General features: G+C 42.3%; 1 protein-coding gene across 2 annotated transcripts in view; it reads left to right on the top strand.

Annotated features, from left to right (window-relative positions):
• The window catches only part of cdh11 (cadherin 11, type 2, OB-cadherin (osteoblast)), a 54,024-nt gene extending 49,498 nt beyond the window's left edge, over positions 1–4,526 (top strand). For both annotated transcript variants that reach the window (XM_056291282.1, XM_056291283.1), the window contains exons 12-14: positions 1,160–1,411; positions 2,767–2,918; positions 3,253–4,526. In XM_056291282.1, the coding sequence (XP_056147257.1) occupies positions 1,160–1,411; positions 2,767–2,918; positions 3,253–3,618 (770 nt within the window). In that variant the 3' untranslated portion in view covers positions 3,619–4,526. The remainder of the gene's footprint in view (positions 1–1,159; positions 1,412–2,766; positions 2,919–3,252) is intronic.
• Positions 4,527–12,129: the final 7,603 nt, after the last annotated feature.

The raw sequence follows: 12,129 nt of genomic DNA, 5'->3' as shown, positions 1-12,129 counted from the left end.
TGGCAATTCTATCTATCCCTGGTGCCTTCCAGTTGTTGGTCTTGTTGATGGCAGCAGTGGTCTAAGTGGTGTTGACTGACCATTCTTGGTTCTCTATGTGTTTGTATTGATCCTATTGTTGTTGGATCCATGTAGCTCCCTCAATAATAATAATAATAGCAATAATAGCTTAATGTTGTTATTATTATTATTATTATTATTATGATCCATCCATCCATTATCCAAACCACTTATCCTGCTGTCAGGGTCGCGGGGATGCTGGAGCCTATCCCAGCAGTCATTTGGCGGCAGGCAGGGAGACACCCTGGACAGGACACCAGGCCATCACAGGGCCCACACACACGCGCGCACACACACACACACACACACACACACACACACACACACACACACACACACACACACACACGTGCACGCATATTCACACCTAGGGACAATTTAGTACAGTAAAATAATTTTTATTTTATTTATTTAAAAATACTTTAAATTATTATTATTATTATCATCATCATCATTATTATTAGACACTAGAAAAGAACAAGACAGTGATAGAGAGAGAGAGACAGTGACCTGGTGTGAGAAGTGGCAAGAGAGGGTGAGGTGGAGGCATGTAAAGGCAGAGAGCTAGCTCATGTTGCAGCAGCAGTAGCATCACTGATTACACCTCCCCCCCCAGCTGACAAATGGACCTACTATTAAAGAGGAATTTAATATCAGACAAGTCACATCTCATTGTACCTGCTGTGTTTTGTGTGTTTGTGTGCACTTGAACAACACGGTGTGTGTGTGTGTGTGTGTGTGTGTGTGTGTGTGTGTGTGTGTGTGTGTGCGCGCGCACGCATTGAGGTAGGTAGACTGATAAAGAGTATAAAATAATGCATATATGTTTGGAGTGAAATCCCAGTCTTGATAAAAGCTCTATCAGGGAGTTCCCAAAGTTATTCTCACATTCAGCAGTATGTAATTACATGTATCTTATTGAGTATCACCCCTTTGTTCACTAGTTTATAGACACGCCATTACTATCTATCACTACCACTCTTATCTATCTGTATCTATCTGTCTGTCTGTCTATCTGTATCTATCTGTGCTTACCTGTACTAATCAACCAACCCAATAATTAATCATGCACCTCTTCTCTCTCTACCCCCATGTGCAGACAGTACAGCCAGTATCCAAGTGCTTCGTAAAGGCTTCAGCCGTGTGACACAGGATGTTTACTACCTGCCCATTGAAATAAATGACAACGGCTACCCATCCCTGAGCAGCACCAACATCCTGACCATCAGAGTCTGCTCCTGTGACAACAAAAATACCATCCTGTCCTGTAACGTGGAACCCTACGTCTTACCAGCCGGCCTCAGCACCGGGGCGCTGATAGCTATTTTGGCATGTATCGTCATTCTTCTAGGTATGGAGTTCAAATTCCCTTCAGAAGAGCACACTTTTTGTACTGTATGAACTGTCTTAATTTTTCACACCGCATAATTAACTAATGTGACACAGTAATGATTACCCATTGTATGCATACATTTGCTTATGTCATTTCAGTTTAAAGTGTACTTAGTAATTCATGAATAATATTCATGAGGTAATTTCAAAAATCATTCAAGTAATTTCAAGCATATTTTAGCTTCAAAGCGAACACCCATTCATTCCTTCATCCTGAAATTGTGTAGTTTGCCTTTGATAGGAATACTTGGACTGAAATGCTGTTGAGGCTGTACTAAGCGTGGGGCCCCTAATAGGAACAATATTCCAACAACAACATGAGACAAAGATACATATTTACATGGGCCAATGAAATTAAAGCAACAGTGTTAAGGCAGTGAACATTGTTACCTATCAGAGCTGTCAGCAAATGCCTAAATAATCTTCCCCCGTGCTACTTTGCCTGTAGTCTGTGATACATGGTCATCAAAAGTAGACAGGAATTTGACGGGCAATTATGACTAAAAATAAATTTCTATGATACTTGCTTTCGATATGAACTTCTGGATTATGGTATCATCCCAGTTTTTATCGTCCAATTTTATCAAATCAGTATTTCCTCAAAATGGTATCAATATTTGCTCAAAATGGTACTCACATGTCCTTAAAAAAATGTGTTGGGCGTCCGGGTAGCATAGCGGTCTATTCCGTTGCCTATCAACACAGGGATCACCGGTTTGAATCCCCGTGTTGCCTCCAATTACCCATGTCTGCGGGTGGGAAGCCGGCTGTGGTTATATGTCCTGGTCGCTGCACTAGCACCTCCTCTGGTCAGTCAGGGCACCTGTTCGGGGGGAGAGGAAACGGGGGGGGGGGGGGGGAATAGCGTGATCCTCCCATGTGCTACGTCCCCCTGGTGAAACTCCTCACTGCCAGGGGAAAAGCAGCAGCTGACAACTCCACATGTACCAGAGGGCCATGTAGTAGTCTGCAGCCCTCCCCGGATCAGCAGAGGGGGTGGAGCAGTGACCAGGAGGGCTCGGAAGAGTGGGGTAATTGGCCAAGTACAATTGGGGAGAAAAAATGGGGGGAATTTTTTTAAAAAAAAAACGTGTTTTGTACTTATTAGGCGTAAAGACATGCATGTTGATAACGCGACACAAAGATAATATTCATGATAGAGTACAGGGTGTATTTACCTCACAAAGTACACATAACATACCTTATTCTCACTTTCTCTTGCCACAAATTCACACTAAAGTTTCTTAACTAAAACCATTACTAATCTGGTATTGTGTATGTTTGTGTTTGCCTGCAAACATTTCGTTTTGGCAGCAATTGTGGTGTTATTTGTGGCCCTGAGGCGTCAGAAAAAGGAGCCGTTGATAGTGTTTGAAGAGGAGGACATCAGGGAGAACATCATCACCTACGACGATGAGGGAGGCGGTGAGGAGGACACAGAAGCCTTCGACATTGCCACACTACAGGTATGAAGAGAAGAGTGGAGGTGACACATATACATGCAGCAAATATAATATCGAGAAACCCACTGCAATTGGCTACGTTCCTCTGTAATGGTCACCCTTCTTTTCTTTCTTTTTTTTCTTGCATTCCTGTTTGTCTTTTCACTTTTCCTGATATAATCACCATTTCAACATGTCACATCCTTTTTCTCCTCCTGTTCCTCCCCCTCCTCCTCTTTCAGAACCCTGGAGGATCAACAGTGTAGTAACTACTTTGTTCAACTAATTAACAGATGAAATGGTTGCTTGATCTTAAACGTCATTCTACATCAAAGTCTTTGCCCTTTTTCTTATGCAGAACCCAGATGGTGCAAATGGTTTCCTTCCAAGGAAGGACATCAAACCTGAGCTCCAATATCCCATCAGGCCTGGCCTTGGGCGTCCTGCAGCCAATAGCGTTGACGTTGATGACTTCATTAAGACGCGGATCGCTGAGGCTGACAGCGACCCCACCGCACCACCCTACGACTCCATCCAGATCTACGGTTATGAAGGCAGAGGATCAGTGGCCGGATCCCTGAGTTCCCTTGAGTCTGTGACGACCGAATCTGACTTGGATTATGACTATCTGCAGAGCTGGGGGCCGAGATTTAAGAAGCTGGCAGATTTGTACGGGACCAAAGATTGCCCCTTAAATGAAGTTGATGATGGTGAAGACTCTTAACAGTGGTCTGAATGAGTGGCTGCCCCCGATTCATGGTTGAATGATCTGCTGCGTATTTGTTAACGGAGGTTAACGAATACTCGCCAATTCCCAGTTGATACCAGCTTGTTAACTATTGTTAATAAGCAACCCATCCCGTTCCGTCTACATCAGTTTGTCAACAAACGTTGACAATCCTCCTTCCCAAGGCGCTCGCCCCGGTCCCTCAAGACAATTTGTAACGAACACAAAATGAACGCTTGGACTTTCCTCCCTTCTTGATTTCTTTTTTTTATTGTTTTATTTTTCCCGAATCTCACTTTACCCAAAGCCACTGCTCTGCCTCTATCTCACTACTTCTCTCTCTCTCCATAGACTTTAAGCATTGTAGAGCTGGGAGATTTGTTAAGTCATCCGTTTGTCTGTTTGAAAGTAAATTGCTGGGAGTAAAGATTTGCTGTCCAGCCAGTTGCTGACAGCAAACTCTGTTGTTTAGTTTATTAGATTTTTTTTTATACTTTCTGTGGACTGGATTGACTAATTCCCTTCATGGTTCCTTGGTGGGGTTTAATTCCCTCAGCAGGGTCCTCAGTGGGGTATAATTCCCTTAATAGCTTCCTTAGGGGTATATGTAAAAGGGAGCACAGAGACAGAAAGAGAGACAAAAAAGGAAGAAAAAAAAAGTAAAACTGGTGTGGGATCCCGCAATCGCTTGATGTTTCTGAGGAGGAGATGAAAGGTGACAGCATGCTGGCAGAAGCTTGAACATCAAACAGACAAAACAAGCAACATGGTATTCACTTTTGTCGTTGTGTGTGTAGATTTCAACAGGTTTTGTGGTTTACATGGACCGACAGTCGGATAGACAGACTCTGGGTTGTTGATACTGTGAAGATGCTCACAGACAGCTGTAGTCATGGTGGCCTTATTATAAATACACAACAACTCCAGGGTTAAGTAACAAGAACAAAACAACAACATGCTGGTAAAAAGAAACTGCTAGTCAGCTTGCTAAACCCCACGCAGCATTATACACACAGACAGAGAAATGAACACACAAAAGCATACTATCTGTGACAATGCTACTTTATATACCTTTTGTCTGCTCCAGAAAAGGAGATGGATCTAATGTGGATTCAAAAAAAAAACTGTATTCAACATGGAAACAAGTGGAAAAACAGGACTTTAGAAAATTTTCCTCACCAATCCAGAAAAAGACAGAACGAAAAGTCACCTCCCCCTCCACATCCCATCCTCCTCTTGTGTTCCTGATCCACCATTGAGCAGTCACTTCCTATACCAAGTTCACCAATGAATGATTCACTTCCTCATTCCGAGTCCACCAATGATGATCAATCACAATGAGTAAAAACCTGTGATCTCTAAAAATCGCCTTAACTCAATGGACACTCTTGCAACGCAGTGCATTCTTTTTTTTTCTCTTTTTGTTTCCTTTTGTAACTTGAAAAGTATATTCAGAAAGCAAACTACTATCCATGTTAGGTATGTACAGAGCAATGTGCAGATATGTGATATATCTCTTTGAGGATCCAACTTGCGCCTAGTGCACGCTTAAAAATGTGTGCCCTTTTCAGCACATCTGTGAATGTCGCCAAGGGGAATACACGTCTTGTTTCGTCTCTCTTTACCAATCATTTTGGCAGCAACATTTGTTGTATCAACATGTGCTGCGATTAACGCATCTTCAAAATGTGCTGCAATGAAAAAATAACACAAGGTGTGCGTTATTCTGAACCACAGTCACAGATATGTCAAATGCTGGACATCCTTTTTAAGCGTGTAGATTCTTATTCAATCTCTTTTTTATTGTTATTATTATATTATTATAATGATCATTGTTTTTATTATTATTATGATGATGGTTATTATTATTATTATGACAGTTATTGTTCTTTCTTTGGCTTCAGTTACACACGGACAGAAAATCTGATGTTCCAGTCTATGCAGCCATAATTTGACCTTCTCGTGTCTTACCTAAACAGGGTGGTTTTCTCATTTAGGTCGCCATGGGAAGATCAAAAGATCTTAACTGCCAAGACGGTAAATTTCAGATTTGTTGTTCCTCTGTGCAATTTCAACCTCTATCTCATTTCATTTATTTTATTTCTCATCATTTGGCGTTTGTTCGTTCTTTCTCCCTGGTTGAGAGAAAAACTAGCATTCTGTGTTTGTCGCAGTGAGAGAACGCCTCGTTTTTATTCTATGTCAAGTTTTATGGTACCGATTTGTACAATTTTAAAAGTTCTTATTTTAGTATACATGCAGAATATTCCAGTATTACAACGGAAAACATGTTAAGAAGATAGGATTTAAAAAATGTTACAGCATCACACTTATATTTTCTGAACATTGTACTGTTGCTTTGACTATGTGCTTCAATCTCCGAAGCGGAAAAAAAAATCAAACAAAAAACTTTGAAATAAAAGCTCTTTTTATAAAATGACATGAACTGTCTGTGGAGGTTTTGGGCACTGTTTTGCTCATTTATTTTAAATTACAGTCCCGAAGATTGTTGCCAGCTGACATATGTGATATGTGGCTATTTCAGCGGTATTTGAACACTTCAAATCCCTGAGAGCCGTTCGAAATGAAAGTCCCTTATGCTGCTGTGTCAGCACCTTCCTAGAAAACGTTGTTGAACATCGATTTTGGCTTTTGATGTTTTAGTATCTGTAGGAAAAGATCTTTTAAAAGCTCGGGCTGCCATATCGACTTGTTGGCCCCAACGACTTTGCTACTTCTTCAAACTTTCTACTTCCTGTCTTATTCTCCTGCATTTGGCTGCTTAAGTACAGATGTAAAATGCTAAGCACCTCATCTCGGTGAAGCGCTACTCAACAGTATCCATCATAATGAGAAACTACACCAGCGTTCAAGATATGGATATTTGTGGATTAGCTAATGTATAGGATGTGTCAGCGACAGTGAAAGATTGAAAAGAAAAAAGATTTGCACAGAAATCTTAAGGGTTGTAGCTTTAAAGCATTTCCATTTGCAACTTTAAAAACAACGATCTGGTCTTATTGGGGTCACAAGACAAAACAAAACATTATGTAGATCGTGACAAGATTAAAGATAACATTGAAAGAAAAATGAAAGGCATAAAAAGGGGTTGATTTGTGCATGAGATGCCATGACCAACAGTTATGGTCATTACACAAAGAAGAAAGTGTTCCCTTGCCTTGACGCAAAGCAGACAAAGTAGATTTACGCGCTCCTTCAGGACCCAGATTCATTAAAAAAAAAAAAAATGCAAAGCAGCCATTTTATCAAGTTCAAGTTCAACTTTATTATCATGTGTATCAGAGTACAATGAAGTTCTTGTGCTTTGGCTCTCTCTGCCTTAACACAAAGACAAAGGAAACACCCTCCCCCCCGAAAAACATACCCTACACACACCCTACAGACCTATATAGACTATGTACACATGAATTCATACGTTATGTACACAATATAGAAAAGTACATTATAACAAATAAAGGTGCATATGGGTGTGTCAGCTGTTCAGCAACCTGACTAACTGGAAGGTCAAATCAATTTTATTGGCATAGCTCATTATCACAAATTACAAATTTGCCTCAGTGGGCTTTATAGCAATACAACATCCTGTCCTTAGACCCCCGCACTGGATAAGGAACAACTCCCTAAAAAAAAAAAAAAATCTTTAACAGGGAGAAAAAGAGGAAGAAACCTCAGGGAGAGCAACAGAGGAGGGATCTCTCTCCCAAGACAGACAACATGCAATGGATGTTGTGTTTACACAATTTACAGAACACAACATTACAAGAAGATAACAGAATTATAAGATATATGAAGAATATGATGAGGAGGATATCAGTGTCCAGATGTCACCGGAACAGCCCAGGACCTGAGCCACACGACCAGCAAAACCATGTAGACCTGGCATGAGGACAGACTACACACGCACACGAGAGATTCACATCACACCATTCACATACACAAGAGAAGAGACAAGGAGAGGGGGGAAGGATATAAGAATGAAACAGGATAATAAAATTATATGGATTTATAAGATATATAAAAAGAAAATGTGATGAGAGGGATACCAAGCAGTGTCCAGGTGGTGACCACCATCATCATGGAGACCTGGGAGGAGGACAGACTACGTGCACACAAGGGAAACTCACATCACACCATTCACCTACACGAAAAAAGAGAAAGGAGACGATATAATTCAGAGACAGAAAAGACATGTGAGAACAGTTTGCAATAGTCAATAATCTATACTCTATAATCTCGTTGGCAGAACAGTGCTTGTTAAATTCATTGAGACAGAAACCGACCTGCCATGCAGTACAGGTTGCGAAGTACTCAACTTAAAGGTAACTAATTATAGGTTAAGGCAAAAAGGTGAGTTTTAAATTTGGATTGAACATACTCCGATTGTCTGACGGTAGCAGGCAGGTTATTCCACAAGAACCAGGCCCGACAGGAAAAGAGCCCTGTATTATGAGAGTGAAAAGCTTGAGATGGAATTTACGGTTTAAGAACATCAGACAGTCAGATGGGGCAAGTCCATTTAGGATTTTATAAGTCAGCAGAAGCACCTCGAAGTCTGATCTAACATGGAGAGGAAGCCAATGAAGGGAAGCAAGAGTTGGTGTAATATGGTCAAATTTCCTAGTTTTAATTAGGATTCTAGCTGCAGCATTCTGAACTATCTGAAGACTTTTGGTACTAGCATATGGCAGACCTGAAATCAGAACATTACAGTAATCAAGTCTGGATGAAACAAATGCATGTAGTAGAGTCTCTGGGTTAGCTGGGTGATTTGATGCTCCGGTAAAGTTTTTTAGATGGAAGGAGTGAGAACATAGCATGAGCGGGGTGGCTGGTGTCCTTAATGATGTTTTGGGCTTTCCTTTTACAGTGAGTATTGCTAATATTATTTTAAATTTTTGAATATTATGAAGTTGTGGTAGTTTCATGCCAATGATTTTTGCTGCTGTCTTTACAGTCCTTTGAAGCAGTCTGCAGTCCTGAGCAGTCAGGTTGCCAAACCACACTGTGATACAACCTGTCAAAACACTCTCCATGGTACTGCGATAAAAGTTCATAAGAATTTTGGACTCAGGCTATTTGAGTATTTGAGGGGCAGGGACGAAAAAAATAAAAAGGGGCCCCAGCTGTATGGGGTGGGACACCAGTGTGCAGAAAGTCATGATGCATTTATGGTCCACCGGAAGGGCACCCATTAATGCAACTGGATGATGTTTTCTACAGGGCACTATATCAAATTGTCATTCACATTGGGCCACCCTAGAGGGCAATTTATCATTTTTTATCTACCATAGGGGCACCTGAGAGGGCACTTTCGCGGCATTTTTTTTTAACATCCCCTCCCCCCACCCTGCCCCGCCGTGCCTTCTTCAACACCAAGTGTAAACCGAGACATCTAAAAATTGATGGAAATAGGAATGTGATTTCCTCTGATCCTTCTAAAGTCAATAATGATTTCTCCCATCTTATTGACATTTAGAGAGGTTGTTGTCATGGCAACATATGGTTAAATCTTCCACTTCCCTCTGGGGCTGCAACGATTAGTCGACATAATCGACGACGTCGATCATAAAAACTCGTCGACGCAGAATTTTAGCTTCGACGCGTCGTATAAAAACAATCAGAGCCAGTAACGTTAACTCAAAACCGCACAAATGTTCATTTGTAACTGCAATGCCCTATAGGAAGTGCTGGGGGCAGTATCGCTTCCATCGTCTGATATAACTGCATTTTGCATGAACGACGAAGAGAAGAAGAAAGCGTATGAACGATGGCGGAAAGGAGAGCGAATGAGGCTAATGAAGAGCAAAAACCAGCGAGACCGAGACTATCAAAAGTCTGGGAGTATTTCACAGATGACAAGCCAAAGAAGTCAGTTAAATGCAGAATATGCAAAGCCGAATTGGCATTCCACAGCAGCACTACGGCGATGCACGAGCATTTGAAACGCAAGCACCCTGGAGCCACGATGATTGCTACTTCGGATCATGGGTAAGTTTAGCTAGTTAGCCACAGTATCGTAATGTTTACGTTAGCTTAAGTTACATGTTGGAAAACAGAACGTCTCAAGGGTGATGCTTGCTAAGCGAACGCTATTTCAGTTATGTGGATTCTGCGTATCCACCAACGAGCTGTATGTAACATTAGCTAAACAGCACCAAGCTTGCAGCATAGCACACTACAGCTTAGAGTTGTTAAGCTCCGTCATTTATCACCGAGTGTCGTGTTTTTGCAGACTGGAGTATTAACTAGCTAAGTTAAGATTGCTAACGTTAGCTAAATGTTAACGGGTTCTAACATTCACTGACTCTGCAGTAACTTACGCTATGAGCTCTAGGTTTCTTTTTTTTCAGTTGAAAAAAATTGAACTTTTTGGGCTAAAGCGCAGGCAAGACTGCAGAGACGGGGAACGTTAGCACCATCTAACATTAGCTAGCTATCTTACTTAGCTAGTCAATCTGCAGTCTGCAAAAACACGACACGGTGCTAACGTGAGCTGTCTGTAGCCTAGACAGTCAACTAGCTTTCACAGTGCGCTCTAATCAGCTGTAGCTTGTCGTAGCGTTAGCTAGTTAGACTGGGTTGGAGCATATCAATAATTCAGTTGTAAGATATTTATTCATTTAAATGGTTTAATTGGTATTAGGCAGTACACTAAGATAAACTGATACCATAGCCTACAACTTGTGATGATAATTAATACAGCTTTCTGTTTTGTTCTCTTTCTATTTTAGTACTAAGCAAAGGCGTGTGGATGAGTTCATCCTGAAGAGAGGCTCATGCACCCCTCAAATGGCTGGAGTCTTAACAGAGAGCATCCTCAACATGCTCGTCAATGACATGAGACCAATATCCATGGTTGAAGATGGGGGATTTAAGCAGATGGTCACCACATTCCATCCAGGTTACACCTTACCTTCCAGAACTCATTTTACTAAGCTTATGGAGGGAAAGTATGAAGCTACTTTTGGTAAGGTTAAAGATGCTCTTAAAGCAACCAAGAACAAGATTGCCCTGACAACTGATGCCTGGACCAGTGTCGCGACAGAGGCATATCTTGGCATCACCTGTCACTTTATAAGTGATGACTGGGAGCTCACCAGCTTCTGCCTTACAACCATGCCACTCGAAGAACGGCACACTGGACCCAACATTGCTGCATGGATTGAGCAGGCTGTGGAAAGGTTTGAGATCCCTCCAAGCAAGATTGTGGCAGTTGTTCATGACAATGGCTCCAATGTCGTACTGGCTGCAAACATCTTGCAGGAAAAACATGGGTGGGTGTCTATCCGCTGTGCAGGCCACACTTTACAGTTGGTGATCAATCGTGCACTGAAACACCCTCAGATCAGTAAAGCACTGGGAGCAGCGAGGTGTCTCGTCGAGCACTTTAAAAGGAGCGAACTGGCTTCAAGCAAGCTTAAGACAAAGCAGAAACAGATGGGGACCCCGGAACACAAACTTGTCCAAGATGTCTCTACCAGGTGGAACAGCACCTATTATATGGTGACTCGCATGCTGGAACAGAGATGGCCACTGACTGCGACTCTGTCTGACCCGGCAGTAACACAGAGAGGGAAACAATACCTAGACCTCAAAGCTGATCAGTGGACCCTGCTAGATGAACTGGCCAAAGCTCTCCAGGCCTTTGAATGTGCCACTGTCTACTTGAGTGGTGAAAGCTATGTGACAGTCTCCGCCCTGCCTCCACTAGTCAGAGGGCTTTTGACGTCCACCCACACTGCCTATAATACAGCTCCTGTGCAGGCCTTCCAGGCGGCTGCTTCAGAGGAGACCACTGCACGCTGGTCAAGAGAGGTCACCATCACAGATGATGACCCAAGCAAACAGATCATTGCAGCTGCACTAGACCCACGATTTCGAAAACTGAAATTCCTGACACCAGAGGAGAGGTTTACTGTTCAGAATAAAGTACAAGCTCTGGCCCTACAGTCCAAGGATGGGAGTACTGTGAATAACCAGCACACCAGTGGGAATGAAGAAGCCACAGCAGCATCAGCTGACAAGGATGCCACAGACTCAGCTGAGGGAACTCCAAATAGGTCTGTTTCAGCTCTCGATTCACTGCTTGGATGTGACTCAACAGACAGTGACAGTGAGACCAATGATGAACAGGATGCACGCAACCAAGCGATCAGTAATGAAGTGCTGATGTACTTCGGAGAGCAGCCCCTCTCAAAGACAGAAAGTCCCCTGTCTTGGTGGAAATTGAATGAGGCAAAGTATCCAACCCTTGCATCACAAGCCAAATCGTTTTTGTGTATTCCAGCTACTTCTACTCCCTCTGAGTGTCTCTTCTCAGCAGCTGGGAACATCGCCTCAAAGAAGAGAGCCAGCCTCACTCCAGAGCACGTCGACATGCTCACGTTCCTGCACTGCAATTTAAAGCATTTATGAACTGCATGAGATCAGAGTAAGACACACATATACACACACACAGCTCCTCTCACTCACACACAGCAAACAAAA

This window comes from Lampris incognitus, chromosome 13 (assembly GCF_029633865.1).
Source record: "Lampris incognitus isolate fLamInc1 chromosome 13, fLamInc1.hap2, whole genome shotgun sequence".
NCBI classification, from domain to species: domain Eukaryota; kingdom Metazoa; phylum Chordata; class Actinopteri; order Lampriformes; family Lampridae; genus Lampris; species Lampris incognitus.
This window is presented reverse-complemented; position numbering and strand designations above follow the sequence as displayed.